Below are 16,948 nucleotides of genomic sequence, written 5' to 3'. Positions count from 1 at the left end.
TTATTCCTCCCGACGCAGTTCGGGTTGCTAAAATATTGATTGTCGGATTCGGATAGCTGCTCCGCTCCGCTGCTGAGGACCAGGCGGCGGCGGCGGCATGAGTGAGTGTAGGACGCTTTTTTTTAAGCAACCTTCTCCTATACACAAACGCACACACTTGCACAATAGTACGTCGCAGGCGCATACAGGGTTCGTCTGGGACGTACATTTGGCAACGCCGCCGGGTTGTTCGGCGGCGTCGCTCCCTCTAGCGCGCGCCGTACGATCGTCTCGTCGCCGTCGTCGTCTCGCGCGCCGGTGGTATTTCATTTGGTTTTTTTACATTTCATTTTTCTGTCCCGTCTTTGCCGCCCGCCACCGTCTCCGCGCGCACCGCTCATTCCGGTTCTCTATGGCGGAGGAGAGCGCGCGCGCGCGCGCGCGCTTGCCGGGTTTTTTTCCATCGCCCCTTACCACCACGCCCCACCCCCTCTTCACCACCGACGTTTATTACGTCCGCCGTCGACCAGTCGCACAAGCACCGTCGTCTCCCCCGAAAGTACTATAGCCACCGCCACCGCAGCCGCCGCCGCCGCCGTCGTCGTCGTCGCAGCCGGTGTTTACTGTACGGTGCCGTTCACGAGCGTGTGTTGTGTTATCGGCAGCCGCCGCCGCGAAGCTTTTCGAGTCTCTGACGACGCGCCGCCGGATAATCGCGATCATTATCAATCTAATTTTTAAATTCAATTTTGCATCTCTCCTGCACTGTTCGCGCGTCCCGTCGTCTTATCAGCAATTTAAAAAAACAAAATAATTAAAATAATAACAACAAGGTGGATACGTGAAATCAAATATTTGTATTTTGTGTAAATAATACTCGGTTCACTGTAGAGGACTTGTCCCGAGTCATGAGGACCGACGACGTCCATGGGATTACCGGATACATTTCTACACGGTAATATTGATAATATGCACACATAATAATAAATAATAATAATTATATGTCCATTGTACGTCTGACGTCGATGATCGACATCGCAGCTGGCGCGCATCGAAATTCAAAATTTGTCTCGTCCGCAAATAACAATACGATTTTTTATTTTATTTTTTAAATTTCCGTATGCAGTGTGTACACTGTACGGGCTATCACTGAGGTCGGCTACACTGCGCGCGCGCCGTCTTCCCTCGCAACATGCAGCTGCTATCAACATCCAACACTAACAAGTGACAACAGTCGGCTGAAGAGCACCGTATTTTATCACTGGTTTTTTGTTTTACTCATTAGTTAATACTCAATACGTCGATGAATAAAATTTTCAATAATTATTGTAATTTGAAGTTTTTACTTTCGGTTTGGTTTTTCAAAACGGTTTTTATTTTTGTTTTTTTTGTAAGGCGCGCGTGATATTTGACGGCAGGCGTCGGTGCAATGGACCCGGACGGTGGTGTCAACAAGATGGAGTGTGACGATGAGTCTTTTTTCGTTCAGAAAATGAGAAGACTCAGCTTCGACGCTGACAGAGCGATACCAACCTTGGTCATCGCTAGTGCACCGTCGCCACCTGACAGTGGCCGGTCTTTTTCGCCTGAGATCGGTGTTGACTCTTCGACACCGTTCCTCAAACCACGAGCTCTGCACAAGGTGCGCCTCAGGGGCCAGTCGCCATCAAGCGACACTAGCTGTGAATCTACACTTTCTAACAAGTTTCGTTTGTCAGTCAATCCCTTCACACCAACTGGCATTGAAATATTAAAAAACAAACATCGTAAAAGGCTGTGTCCAGAAAAACAGAACACAAGTTTCTCAAGTACTGAAGATCATTCGAGTCATGATAGCAACAGTAGTTTTTTCACTCCGCCTGACAATAAAACGTCTCCTTCAGTCGATCCTTCCATCAGAGATCTTCTGAATGAAGGTGAAGTAACCAATGTCAGTATATATGATTTGCAGACTTCTCGTTTCAATGAAGAGTTCAGAATGGATGAATTTATTGCTACTGGTGCTTTTGGTGAGGTATATAAGTGTACAAATTTATTAGATGGAATCACATATGCTATTAAAAAGACCAAAAAGACAATTTACAAAAGCCAAGAATACTTTATTCGTAAAGAAGTTTATGCACACTCTGTAATTGGACGACATCCAAACATAGTCTCGTATTTCACTGCTTGGCATGAGAGAGGCCATATTTACATTCAAACAGAGTTTTGTAACGGTGGAACCCTGGAACGTATGATTCATGAATCTGACCATGTTTTTTGTGATAGTGCTTTAAGGCGACTATTATGTCATGTATGTAAAGGTCTAGCTCATATTCATTCAAAAAAGCTAGCTCATTTAGACATTAAAGCTGCCAACATATTAATATGCCGTACTGATGGTGCATTGTGGTTTGCTGAAGATCTAGATGATGATGAAACAGTTGACAAAGATTTTGTGTATAAAATTGGGGACTTTGGACATACAGTATGTATTGAAGATGTCCGAACTATTGAAGATGGAGATTGTCGGTATTTACCCAAAGAACTATTACGTGATGATTATTCTCAGTTACAGAAAGCTGATGTATTTTCAACTGCACTTACTATTTATGAGGCAGCAACTAAAAAAGATTTACCTAAAAATGGACCAGAGTGGCACCGTTTAAGAGATGGTGAATTCTCATTGCCTCAAACTCCAGTTTTAAGTACTGGTCTTGAGAAAATGCTTAAAAAAATGGTTGACTTGGATCCTAAAAATAGACCGAATGCATCCACAGTGGTTAATCTTTTACTTGATAGAGGAATGGCCTCTGTAAAACAACAACAAGACGAAATGGAAGTATGGAAGTTGAGTTCTAAATTCCTTGCACCTTGTTACTCAGTTGAAACACAAACTCCATCTAGAACAACTATTGGGCAGAGAAGATATGAACATTCAAAACTGTATCGAACAAGAAAAGAACGAATTAAACGATTGGTTGGTAGAAAAATGAGCAGATCGTGTAGTACTCCAAATGTTTAACTATAAGCCATAATGTAATTAATATTAATTTATTTAATTTATGTATTTATTTTTTATTCTTTATTTGATTGAAGAAATTATTTCAGAAGCATTGGCAAGTATTGTAAGAATGATTTAAGTATTAATTTGCTCCCTTCATATTTTTTTTTATAATTTTTATAGCATTATTGTATTTTATAACTCTGTGATAAGACGTGAAAATTATTTTCAAATATATTAAGTACCTAATTAGTTATCATTAAAAAATTGGAAGTCCAAAAACTACAAAGGATTTTAATGCCTAAAAATAATGTTTATAATGTATTATCAATTAATAATTTAATTACTACTTATTTATCAATTATCTTTATTTTTATTTGCAAGTATAATTAATATTAAGATGGACAATTGAATTAAAAAATGTTCTATTACAAAAAAAAGTAGTTGTAAGAATTTTTTTTTTATTATTATTATTTGTTAATATATTTTCTTGTTCTAAATGTGATTTTGTTTTTTTTTTATGTATATATTGGTAATATTTGTATATAAACTATATAGGTACATTTGCAAAATATAACATTACCTTTATCTATACCTAGTTAGTTTTGTTTTAAAATATAATTAAGTATTTACCTTATACTCTATGTGCTTTTCTTATTAAATTAATATACATTTTCATTAAGACATTGCTCAAAGCATATTTAAAAAACAAATAGATATTTAATACTTACCTACCTAATTAAAGTAAAAATATTATTAATACAATTTAATTTAAAAATGAATGCACATGGCAAAATGTATTTAGCATATGTTCGAGATTAAATATCATATCACAGTACTATAAAACTTAAAATCAAAGCTATATGAATAATATGTTTATTGAGAATGATACCTTGCAGACTTATACTTTGCAGTCTTATACCTATAGTCTTTATGGATTAAATGTCTATTATTGATCTATACAACTTGATATGAATTGATGACATCTATCATCTACTTACAATTTATAAATATACATATTGCCATATTGGTTCTCAAGTACATTTGTATCAATAACATATTAAAAAATTCAAAAAAAAATGTGCATAGCTTTTACAGGTAAAAGACAGTTATTTGTTTTTATAATGCACCGATAGGTGAAAATAAAAATTAAATTAAACATAATTATATACCTAACTATCTAAAAAAGGACATTACATTAATTAAAAAATAAGATTTTACTTAAGTTGGTTTTAAAGTATTTAGTTGGTTAGATTTATCTTTATATCAGTAATCCACTATAAAATATGAAGCGATGGCAAATAGGTAGGTAGAGAGGAGGTAATTACTAGAGCAAATAACCACCACTGTTTTTCAAACTATTGGCTATTTTTTAATAACTGACCCTTTTTGTTATCGTACTTAAAATATAAACATTAATTATTTTCTTCCACCCAATAATTACTGGATCACAAATTTTCCTATTTGGAAATATCTACTTAGGTAATAGAAGAAATATTTTCGAACTTGAAACCTATATAGCGTAACATTAACAGGTTAGTGTTGTAGGTACAAATTTTATTTTATTTTGAAAAAATATACAAAGTCTCTCTTTAAATATTAGGTACTATTCCAAACATAGTGCCTACCTTGTATAATGAGAAGCACAAAAATAAATTTTACAGTATTTTTCTGGTGAATAGTAGATACCTAAGAATCTTATTCCTAAAATTCATATTTTATAATTTATAATAATTGGTAAAACAATTAGTTGTATTCTGACTTGGCTTATGTATTTCATATATTTTGTAACTGAATGTATTAAACATACCCATATGCATTTTATGTCTTAACCCACATATCCTGAGATCTCCACGATTATAAATTGTGTATGTCGCTGATGCTCTTGTCATTTTTCAATACCTACCAAACAAAATAACGAAATGTCTTTTATATTAGGTAACTGATTTTTATGTTCTTTTTTTTTCATTAGCCTTTTGATGAACAATGATAGCTTGACAATTATTGTAGCATACATTAAACTAGTTAAACAGTTAACATTGCAATATTAAATAAGGAAACCAGCCTTAAATACAAATGATATTATTTGATCAATAACAAGTTCACATTTTGAGTGCTTTATTAAAGCTAATCAATGAATTACTACTTTACCTATTAGTGTACTACAAATCTTCTATTAAGATTATTATTTATTAATAACTACCTTCAACCTATTGTGCCAGTGCTTGGAAAGTTTCCTTAAAAAAGGAATTAGTTCACATTCACCTTCATTTTGTTAAAGAATAACTAAATAGTTTCTTGTTTCTGGCTAAAAGAATAGAATTAGTTCCTAAATAAAGAACATTTTTTATTCCTCAATAATTGTATAGTTGTATTAATATAATTTGTAGCCATAACTGTTTAATTAGGTACCTAGTTGTTTTGTTTTTAAAATGTTTAATTTGTTTATATCATACAAGTTAAGACCGCCTTGACTGACTTGACATTATAGTAAACATTGTCAATAATAATATTGTATACTGTCGTATGATATAGCTCATTATAATATTGACTAAATTTCTAACAAAAAAATATGTATGAAAAATTAAAAACTTTTGTCATACAAATAAATTAAATTCCCTGTATTTAAGTCTTAAGAATATGTTATTCTCGAGTCCAAACTCGCTTGACAACAAACTTTTAATATACAATCAATACTCTAACCTATCTGGGCTGACATCCAAATATGGGGATGTACCAAGCTTTCCCAAATACCGTACCCTTCAAGTCTTCCAATCTTTTTCTCTTTGCTAAATAACATCTACTCCATGGTACATCTCAAATCCCTCACTACACAAAGATTTAAAAATCGAAAGTCTATACATCAGCTAAAAACTATTACAAAAAATTGCACACCAAACCAGCTAACTACACAAACCCATTAGTATCTAACTTAGTCAGTGAATTCATCGCAAACAACCTCCCACATCGTTTAAAAAGACACTGGTGTCGAGATCTCCTGAATCCCGACTTGTATTAAGTACCTAATTAAAAAACTTCTCTTCCCCAAAGTCAAAGGGTTTCTACACTAATGTGTGGTGGGCCTCCCTCCACACGTAATTTCATGTTGTAATTTATTAGTTTAGTTCAGCAAATTTACAAATTACAAATATTACAGATTGTAAATATACTTTTGTCTTAAAATAAATAAAAGTGCAAATAAAATCGTTTATGTTTCTCTGACCTCTGTAAAAATAATGAAATTCCATCATGTTGCTCCACACGAAAAAGGAACAAAACAGAACTACGTTCCTGCTGTTCCTGAAAATTGAACAAAATTTAGAACAAGTTTCTTTGAACGTGTTCCTCCCTAGCACTGCTATTGCCAATTAGATAATAAGAGTTAAAGTATAGAAGAATATTTCATTACCAAAAACTTTTTGATACAATTATTAAAACATTTTCGTACATTTATAATAATATTGTTGTTATTTTTAATTTGTTTAGGAAGTGATGACGGGGATATTATGGCAATCAATTTCTCAGCATCATTTGCAGCATGTCTGGCAGCAGGCCTCAAAGTTCCTCGGAATTTTATGTACTGCATTGCCCAAGGTAAATTAAATGATATTCGCTTAAATTGGATTTTAGTTAATTTATTTTTGAATTGGGGGTAAGTACTTACCAGCGACCGTAAGTAAGGTAGGTAGGTAGGTACTATGTACAATATAAGAATTTAAGAGTTTAAAATATACTTAGCTAGTTAGCCACCTAGGTACCTAGCTATAGTCTATAACTCTAAAAGTACCCACAACCTATATTTTAATTTTTAAACCGTGATAATGTGTCACTCGTAGATGATTATGTCTTATTTTTTAATGATTCCTGTTTGGTAGGTAACTAGAACTAACTATTCAAGAAATGTTCAATTTAAAATGTATTTTATTAAAACTGATCTTACCAAAAAAAATGACCTCATATAAAACATAATATATTATACTTAATACTTACATTATAGGTACTTGTATATTTTAAAATATATTATTTATACTACTGTAGTATATTGTGCTACTAACTGTATTACCCAGCGTTTACCGCTGATAAATGAATCCGGGACGGACAATTCACCTGCAGCGGATTTTAATACAACTAATAAATAACTTTTTTTTCTTATGTGAACCAATTAAAGCAGAAATAATTAATAAATGAGTATGAGGTTACTGGTTTTGAATTGTATATCATAAATGGCGGGTAAGCCGCACTAAAATAACTACATGTACTAATATAGTTTAATCCAGTGTCGGCCTGACACACTAAAGGCCTATGGATCTTTTTTTTTAAAGGGCCTCCATAGTACAAAGGACACTGAAAAAATTAAATACTTGATATTTTGATGAAACGATTTTTCTTCACCGTGGACCCCAAAAATTATGTAGATAGCTATGGGCCTTATCAAGAGAAATTGCGCCTAAAAATTACGTACAGACGTACAGTTAAATATTTTGATTAATACTTAAAGGGGTCTCACTCCCTATACAAACCTACGAAATCCCTCTAAAATAAGGAAGAACCCTGCTTTTTTTACACTGGTTTATTCTATTATCTAAACTTTCCACGAATCGTCAAAATCAGTTGAGTATTTTTTATTAGTCTCAGCACTAAGCAATACACTTAGTTTTTATATTACATACTATAGTTGTTACCCATGGCTTCTATTTAAATACTTTAACGATCCATCCGGGAATTCCAAATAATGTGTACAAAACTTGGTGCCAATTGGTCAAAAACTGTTGATTTGCATTTTGCATATTATACGTCCTTTATATATAACCATATAAGTATTAAATATAATATAGACCCATTAATAATATGTTTATTAGCTGACTGTAAATTATTACTTTATCTATATAGTGTAACCAGTGGCAACCATTTAAATGGGTAAACAAAAAAATATTCGATTCCGGCGAGTAAAAATTAAATTTATTCGTGAGGCCGTGAGCCAACATATATAGGGGTTGAACAAATAATGGTAAAACCACTAATCTATTGATATAACTTTTTATTAAAAACAGTCCTATAGTTTGTAAGTCTATGTAGAGGACAAAGTAACAGACAATTAGATGAACCATAATTTCAGATTCTGAGCAGAGCGATGAAATATTGAAACGACGAAATATTGATTTTACAATGATGGTACCTGTTTTTTTTTTGTGTCTGTTATCACCTTTTAGGACAATAAAAATGCTTCGATTTTCTTCAACAGCATCTTTTTTGACGGGAAAGTTTATTTTGGGAGCTCTTTGTGGGGTCAAGCTTAATAAATTCTCAATAGTTTTTAAATACGTCAAGAAAAACAAAAATAGTTATGGAAATCGGATATTTTAACGCAGAACCTGTTTTCGAAAAAATCGATTGTTTTTTAGTGCAACTCTAATGCAAGTAATGCAACAACCAGACTATGCTACAAAAACGACTTCATGAAATATAAATGTTTACGCTTCATGCAAGGATGTTATAATATAAATATAACCAAAAGTTCAAGTTTTCCAAGGACTGTGCCACCGTAGTAAAGATTTCAGTGTCTGCATTGATTTTAAAATCAATGGCGTCTGATTACATTTTAAACCTGGTTAGGTACAGAATAACGGCAATGTATAGAATAGTCAGGTAACTTTTAGGTAACTGCAATTATTAATATCATAGTGTTACTAACTATTGATAACTAATAGGTAGGTATTAGGGAATACTGCAGGTAGTAATAATTTAACTATGGGAACTATTAACTATTAGGCTCTAAAGGATAGAAGTTTAGAGCAGAAGTTGTAGCACAGAATAGATTATTCTGTGATTGTAGCATGGTTGAAATGGGTTGTACTCTATAGATAATAATAATATAACTGGGGCTAATTACAATGTACATCATTTTCATTAACATAAATCTTAATGAACATGAACAATTAAATATTAAAACATATAATATTTAGAAATAATAAAAGATAATATCAGTGGCGTGTCCAGGAAATTTCAATGGGGGGGGGGATATATGTTATAAATGTTTTGGTAAAAGTACATTTAAATTAATATAAAATAATTAAATAAGTTAAAGTCAACAAAAAAGTCAATGGAGGGGATATAACCCCTAACCTCCTCCCCTTGGCCACGCCACTGAATAATATTATATCTATAATTATTAATTTGTTGGTGTGCATATTGGTTTTTATTCATGTTCGTAGTGCTCGTACAAATACTACAAATCCGAATATCCGGACAGCACAAATAAGTAGCAATTAATAAAATAAACAATAACACAGCAGTCGGGCAGCTGCAGCACCGGCTCTCACGTCATATTGTGCATTTGTGCTGCTATCTAAGGTGGCCGCAACCATATGTTTAAACGGCAACGTTGTATTCACACCACATAAAACAGGAAAAAGAGAAGAAATAAGAAAAAAAATCCAATATTTAGTGATAAAAAAATGTGCTTTTTATCAGTTATTTAGTATTTTTTTTCTACAGCACGTTTCCTTTTTTCGGTTTTAATTTCCTATTTATTTAATTAATTCGTTAATGGAAAATTATTCGTTGTAGGCACATTTTCGTGCGTTCATTAGATACCTTTATATTATTTATTAAATTTAATGTATAAGACCAATGATCATCAATTCGCAGGAAACACCCAAACCTGATGAAGGTATTTTACACAATCGAGTGGGAAGGTTCAGCGTGACTAATTTGATTGTTCTGCATGCTGTTGCTGTGACTCATTTTAACGTGCATACCCGAATTTGAGTGCGTTTTTTCTTTTACAGAGAACGGTGCTCCATATGTTTTATACAACAAAGATGGCCACCACCAACAAGGGACAAACAGCAGTAATGGTCAATGGGGTCCGGGGCCTTCACAAAACGGTTACCCAGCTCTTGTATCATCTCAACATGAACCAGCTGAACAATCAACTGAACAGGCATCTCAATCAACGATTGCTTCACCTTTACCATCACCATATCCCAATACCAATCATTCAATTCAAGGTAAGTAAAAAATGTAGTCTAACTAATAGAAATATAACTTTATTTCAATATCTTGAATAGGTTCTGGAAATGGTGGAGAAGATGAAACACCACCAGAAGACAATGTTGTTGAACCTGATCGAACCCAACCAGGCCATTATAGCCCGGCCGACCCTTCCAATTACTATTCTGGTGTGAGAGGAGGCCCTCCACATATGTTGAGTCCATCAAGTTTCATGTCCTATTTAAAACAGCCTGGTGTCATGTTAACTCCGTTAAATCCAGCAGAAGCGTCTGGTGATTTTCCTAATATGCCAGATCTTATTCACCAACAACAAGAAACATCAGGGAAAAAAGGTTCTGATCTGCGTCTATTCAAATGTCTTTCATGTGGCAAAGACTTTAAACAAAAGGCTACCTTAATGCAACACGAGCGCATTCATACTGACTCAAGACCATTTGTGTGCAGTGATTGTGGTAAACGGTTTCGTCAACAGTCTCATCTTACGCAGCATGTGCGTATCCATGCTAACGAAAAACCATTTGTATGTGGTTACTGTGAGCGAACCTTCAGACAGCGAGCAATCCTCAACCAGCATCTACGGATTCATTCGGGTGAGAAACCGTACGGGTGTGGAGACTGCGGCAAGGCGTTTCGGCAGAAAGCCATCCTGAACCAGCACGTCCGCACTCACCAAGGCGAGCACTCTCATTCCTCGTTAAATAGTAGTGATTCCTCAAGTTCACCTCCACCCTTGCAACTTCACACTAATTTAAACGCTTTTCTCAAGTCTTCAGCTGAAGCGTTCAGAATGAAATACTACCCAAACTTAAGCGATAGCTCACAAGACGAACAACACTTGAACAACTCTAATTTTAGAAATGTTGCTTCTAGATTGTTACAAAACAATCTTAAAATTAAGCAGTTAAATTCTTCTACCTATAATTCTTTATCTAACAGCCCCAAGACTTCTTTTAACTTTTTGGATATACCTACAAGATCTTACCCTAGAACTATTGTTAGGACAAATATTGCTCATATCAGAAATGAAGAAGGACTCCCTATGAGAGTTGTAACTGAAATTGAAAAAAAATAAATTTTGATCCATATTAGGTCAGGGATGCTATATGCAAAAAATCCTAAATTAAGTACTGTTTTCAGGATGGCTTGCAAAAAAAGTTTCTCTGCATCCGTATGATAAAATATTATGCTATCTATTATAATTGCTGTTTACTAATACACGTTTTACTGCCTATTGTCACTATTTCTCAACGTATTAACATTTTTTAAAAATTAATCAGATGTTATATGCTTTTTAAATTATGGAGTGATATTTTAAACCACACCTGATCTGTTTTGATGAAATGATAAGTTAACTTGATCAACATCCTTAAAAATGTTCTTATTATTATAATTGTTTTTTTTTTTCAATATTTTTTAATATAATTTGTAACATTATATTTTTCTTGTAAATACAAAAAAAGATATTAAATTATTTGATGAATAATTAATATCTAGTATTATTTAGATTGTCTATTGAGAGTTAATTATTATGTACAAAAAACAATTTAAATTAAATAAAATTAAACGTGGAAAATGATAACAATAGGCCTGAATATATTTTATTTGCAGTTAATATTTATTTTCCACTTATTGTTAGTATTATAATTTATAGTTAATTCATTAACTTATTTTACATTTTTGTTTTATTTATGTTTTTTTTAAAAATTATTTTATCCTTATAATATATTAACTAGGTATATTTCCTTTTGTGTTATTCCTTTTAATGTGTACAGTTTTCAAATTTAAAGACTAATATAAAATGAAATCCTGAATGGTATTCCTTATTATTAATGTCGAGCACAACTTGAAAAACAAGAAACCTAAGTTATAGAAGTTATTCATTGAAGTGATGAGTTCTTAAGGTATTATCGTGTTGTCTGTCTGGTGGCTTCAATCCGGTTCGGAGCGGCATGTTCTTTTGAATTAGTTACGCTGCACATGGATTATTGGTGATAACATCCAAGGAGAAAATGTCGCTCCGCTCAAGGAAGGTGAGATAAAGCTCCATTCAGCAACACAGGAGTCTTATGTCTACAAAATTAAACTTTTAATTTAGTTAAACTATTTAAAGTTAAATGAAAAATATACAATTTAAACTATTAATATTGTGTGATATTTTTTTTTATAAATTAAATAAGTAGACATAGGACTGTTGAATATTTTATTCTATGCGAAATATTTTTTTTATAATATCTTAAATTGAATTTATTATGGTTTAATTTTTAATTAAGCATTTTTGTGTTCGACAATCTTCCTTTTTAAATTTGTTGAGTTTCTAATACTAACACTTAAATATTTATTTTCAGTCCTAAAATAAAAATTTGTCTCTTAAAATTTGAACACAAATCATTTTTTATTTCTCAAAAGGCCTAAATTTGAATTCCTAATTCCTAAACTTGTAGAAGAACTGAAATAAATTTAAAAGAAGAACTAAGGTTCTCAAATTTATGATATTTTTAATTTTTCTAGACGTTGGCCCACACTTAGTGTATAAAAATGGGCAACTTTGGCCACAAGATGTGCCATTACCGCAATCTAAAAGTGGACAATATGATTCAAATGATTCGTGTTTTTCTCCAGAAAATGCTCCTCAGTTCCCTGCATATTTTAAAGATGCCAAAGGTAACCAAAATTAATTGGCTTTTATTGTTATGAATTAATATATATATATATATATATTCCTCTTTAGGTGTTGTGCATGAAATTTTTGGCCAGGCTGGTAAAAGTCTACCCGATGTAATCCAACATGGTCGCAGTGCTGGCATGCCACTTTATGTTCGTTGTCCAATTTGTAATAAAGAATTCAAACAGAAGTCTACTTTACTTCAGCATGGTTGCATTCATATAGAATCTCGACCTTACCCATGTGTTGAGTGTGGTAAAAGATTTCGACAACAGTCACACCTCACCCAACATCTACGCATACATTCAAATGAAAAACCATTTACGTGCATTTATTGTGGACGGAATTTTAGACAACGTACTATACTAAATCAACATTTACGTATACATACTGGTGAGAAACCATACAAATGTTTGCAATGCGGCAAGGATTTTCGGCAAAAAGCCATCCTTGATCAACACACAAGAACTCACCAGGGTGAGAGACCATTTTGTTGTCCAATGCCAAACTGTCGTCGCCGGTTTGGTACCGAACAGGAAGTAAAACGTCATATTGATAACCATATGAACCCCCATGCGAATAAGCGAAGATCCGATAGCGGTAAACCAGGCAGACCACCACACTTAAATACCATACTCAATCAACCATCAGCCATTGTGAAACCAGAGCTATACTTCCCACAGTGCTATGCAATGCCATCACCTTTTGCAAACCACCATCATCCCCAACAAAGTTTTGTGTCCTCTTCTCCGGTTAATCATGTTCCTCCTCCTCCACCAGAATTTAAAGGCGTAACAACAGTAGTTAACAATACAACAGATTTTAAGTCACCTGCAAATCTTACAACTGTTGCACCAATAGCAGTTGTCCAATAATAACTGAGTTAAAAAAAAAAGTGTATGGTTACTTGTCAATTATGATTAGTACATAAAAGTGGTGAATGTGATATGTTCCAAAGTTTTGGAATGGATAATTTAATTTTTTTTGTTTATGGCGAAACAGATTTAGTCCGTAAAACATTAGTTGAGAAGTTGTTTGTCAAAAAGACATAAACCCTTGCGTTACCATGTTGTTCTCTCTAAAATATTCTTAAACTAATACATGTTACCAATAAAATATAACACATAAAACATAATACTATGGTATTGTCTGTTGTATATAGTCTTAACAGATTTAAATTAATGAAACATATTTAAATATTTTTCCCTTAACATTTTTAATTTTGTTATAGAATTTAAATTTTTTGTTATTTTTCTTCAAATTTTATGTTTTTTTATCGATAGACTAAAATCTTACCTTACCTACTCTAAAATAAATCTTATTTTAATTACTCCATTAGATAAATATTATTATGGTCTTCAATTTAAAATTCAACGAAAAATTATTTTTGTTCAACTATTCAAATAACTTAATGTTGAAAATTGTGTATAAATACTAAATAGATACTTATTTTTGTACTTTCTTCATTAATTCAATAGTCATTCTAAATGAAAAACTTAGTATAAAAAAATTACATTCACAATACCATACTTCTGCTAGTATTGTCTAAATAATATTTAAAGTGATAAAGACTATATTAGTCTATTCTTTATTTCCAAAATTATTTATTATATGTACCATTTTGCTCATTAATTTAATAAAATTAGGGTCATTCAGTTTAATATCTACCTGATGGAACTAGTAGACTTGCTAACCATGCATGTATCTTTAAACCGAGAAAAATATATGCTATTAAGTGTGTTCTTTGTATGATCATATTTTTATTTCCCATTTAAACAATTGTTTTGTAAATATGATGAAAACAAATAGATTAAACAGACATTAAAATGTATATATTATTTTGAATGTATACGTTTAAGAGGTTATAATTATTTTAAAAATAAGATTTTTTAATATTTATTATTTAAAATTAGAATAGCCCTATGATATAGGGAAATTTATTTATTTTTTTTACCTATCAAAATTGTTAAACCACAAGTTATAATGTGTTTTGTCTGAAAAAATGCATATTATAATGAAAAATAAATTATGTGCTATTGTAATAGCAGTATTGTATAATGTAACATTCTTGTGAATCTTTTATTTTTATATTCAGTTGTTTGAAATGTGACAACAAAAAATATTTGTGATTCCAAAAAATGAAAATTATATTGTTTAACCAATTGAAAATACAGATGAGCTTCTTCAACAATTTTATCTTCCTTTCCCATGATCAAAATACAAACTTGAAATTTGTCTAATAAATTAAAGCACCTACCAACAATTTAGATAAATCAAAAGTCAAGGTAATATTATTTTAAGAGAATTAAGTAGTATCAAGAGTATCAAGTATGTAAGTACCTACCTTATAAAATTATTTTTTTATAAACTCGTCAATAAAATAAATAATTTATGCAACATTATTTTAATATTTCTTTACAAATTACAATATACCTATGAGTACCTATTTTACTATTTTTTTTTCATAAGTATCATATTTGAATTATTATCAATATAATATAATGTTATTTTTAATGCAGATTGCAGTTATTTATTAGATGCTTATAAACATTTTCATAGAATATTTTATATTCCAATATTATTGGAGGTGAAACTACTTGGTTGCTTCTCTCTTATCTTCATGTGTATTTGATTCTGTTAATTATTCATCTAATTTATTTAATGTGCTATACTGCTATTATTAGAATAGATTGTAAATATTTTTTTAAATAAAAATTGTTTTATAATTGAGAATTGTTATGTAGAAGAAAACACGCAGTTGCAGTAATATGCTACATTTAGTTCTAAATCAATAAACATGTACAATATTTTGATAAATTCATGTAAAAATAGCCATATATTATATGGGCTTTTCAAAATTTTTAATCCAGTAGCTTAGTAAGGGGATGGGGGTTGTGTTGTAACAAACCCCTTCTTTATAGGCCATATTTAATATGTGCTTTTAATACATAAAAAAATATGTTGTCATGTACAGTTCTATTTCATATTTGACAAAATTATTATGAAGACTACAATACTACAATATTTAAGATATTATATATTATGTACCTAATCTTAAACTTTAAATAAGGCTGATGACTACAACAAATTGTGTAAAGCTTCACAAATTACGAATTTAACAGGAAAAAATCCTACATGCTTGATTCAAAGTTCTAATTATAGGTACAGGTAACTGAACAACAAAACCATGATGGAATTGAGATTACCTAATTATGTGCTTCATACTTATATTGTGTATGTTATAAGTGCTCTTGTACGCATTTGATTAATTGTTAATTGTTATTTTTTTATCCTTAAAACTGAAGAAGCTAAATGGAGACGTTGGAAAGTGAATTTTGAATAGTTAACATTAAAATTATGTATATAAATCATAATTTACATTAAAAAACTTAATTTTTTATGAATGTATTTTTCAACAAGATCATATTAGGCGTCGGGCGTCCTGAAATTAAGGTATTAAACTAAATAACGGTTGTCATTGTTGTATAAAAAAAAATAAAATCGTTTTATGAATTATTTTTAAGTTGCCACCTATATTATATAACTGACGATCGTTCTAGAGTTATTTTGAGTATTACAAAATTGAAATATTGTTTGAACCTGGATGATGCAGTCGAGATGTGGGTATCAAACGATTATAGCTATGTAAATTAATAAAAATTATGTTTTTAAATAACTTTTGATATATTTATAGTGAACTCTGTTAACCACCTTAAAGATACGAAATATGTTTGACAAAAAGTTTAAATAATATGCGACGGAGATTTCTCCGACAGGGGAGTGTCATTTTCCACTGTAGCATTCCAGAAATAACTAATAAGAAACACAACTATAAGCTGGCCCCCCGAGGTAACGAACTACAGGAAACGGGTCTCCATGTGTGTCATACTTTATGTTTTTCAAAACTGTATACATAATAAATATGGAAGATATCTTAAAATTGACAATATCGGCTCCATAATGTAAACTAGCTTTGTCATTTTAAAATGCCATCAGTACACAGAGTACAGAAGGTAGGTTTGTCATATTATTGCCATTACCTGTTGGCGAGCTGCTTCCGATAGCCAAATTCACAACTACCTAAATAAATCAAAACATTGGGTAATTCCAATTACCAATATTATTCTATGATAATATGTACCGAACACAAATTAAACAATGAACATTATTACGATTTTAGCAGCAAAAATATCACACACCACGCGATTAGCACATGGCAAACCCGTAATATAATTTGATATTTATAAACAATATTGTTTATATAATTCAGTGACAACTGCTCAGTGCACACGCCACAAACTGCCGCAGTG

General features: G+C 31.7%; 1 protein-coding gene across 6 annotated transcripts; it reads left to right on the top strand.

The window, feature by feature from the left end:
• Nucleotides 1-361: 361 nt before the first annotated feature.
• On the top strand, nucleotides 362-14,288 carry LOC111033949 (zinc finger protein 12-like). Of its 6 annotated transcripts, none has more exons than XM_022314916.1 (6): nucleotides 369-934; nucleotides 6,449-6,556; nucleotides 9,751-9,972; nucleotides 10,033-10,650; nucleotides 12,485-12,637; nucleotides 12,705-14,288. In XM_022314916.1, the coding sequence occupies exons 1-6, from the start codon at nucleotides 907-909 to the stop codon at nucleotides 13,511-13,513; spliced, it is 1,938 nt and encodes a 645-aa protein (XP_022170608.1). In that variant the 5' UTR covers nucleotides 369-906; the 3' UTR covers nucleotides 13,514-14,288. The 6 variants fall into 6 exon arrangements, with proteins under 6 accessions (XP_022170614.1, XP_022170611.1, XP_022170608.1 ...); XM_022314917.1 differs by having other exon boundaries at nucleotides 370-934; nucleotides 10,033-10,566; XM_022314918.1 differs by lacking the exons at nucleotides 369-934; nucleotides 6,449-6,556 and adding an exon at nucleotides 9,408-9,632.
• Nucleotides 14,289-16,948: the final 2,660 nt, after the last annotated feature.

This window comes from Myzus persicae, unplaced genomic scaffold (genome assembly GCF_001856785.1).
Source record: "Myzus persicae strain clone G006 unplaced genomic scaffold, MPER_G0061.0, whole genome shotgun sequence".
NCBI lineage: Eukaryota > Metazoa > Arthropoda > Insecta > Hemiptera > Aphididae > Myzus > Myzus persicae.
The sequence above is the reverse complement of the archived record's forward strand: the minus strand, read 5'-3'. Positions and strand labels throughout refer to the sequence as shown.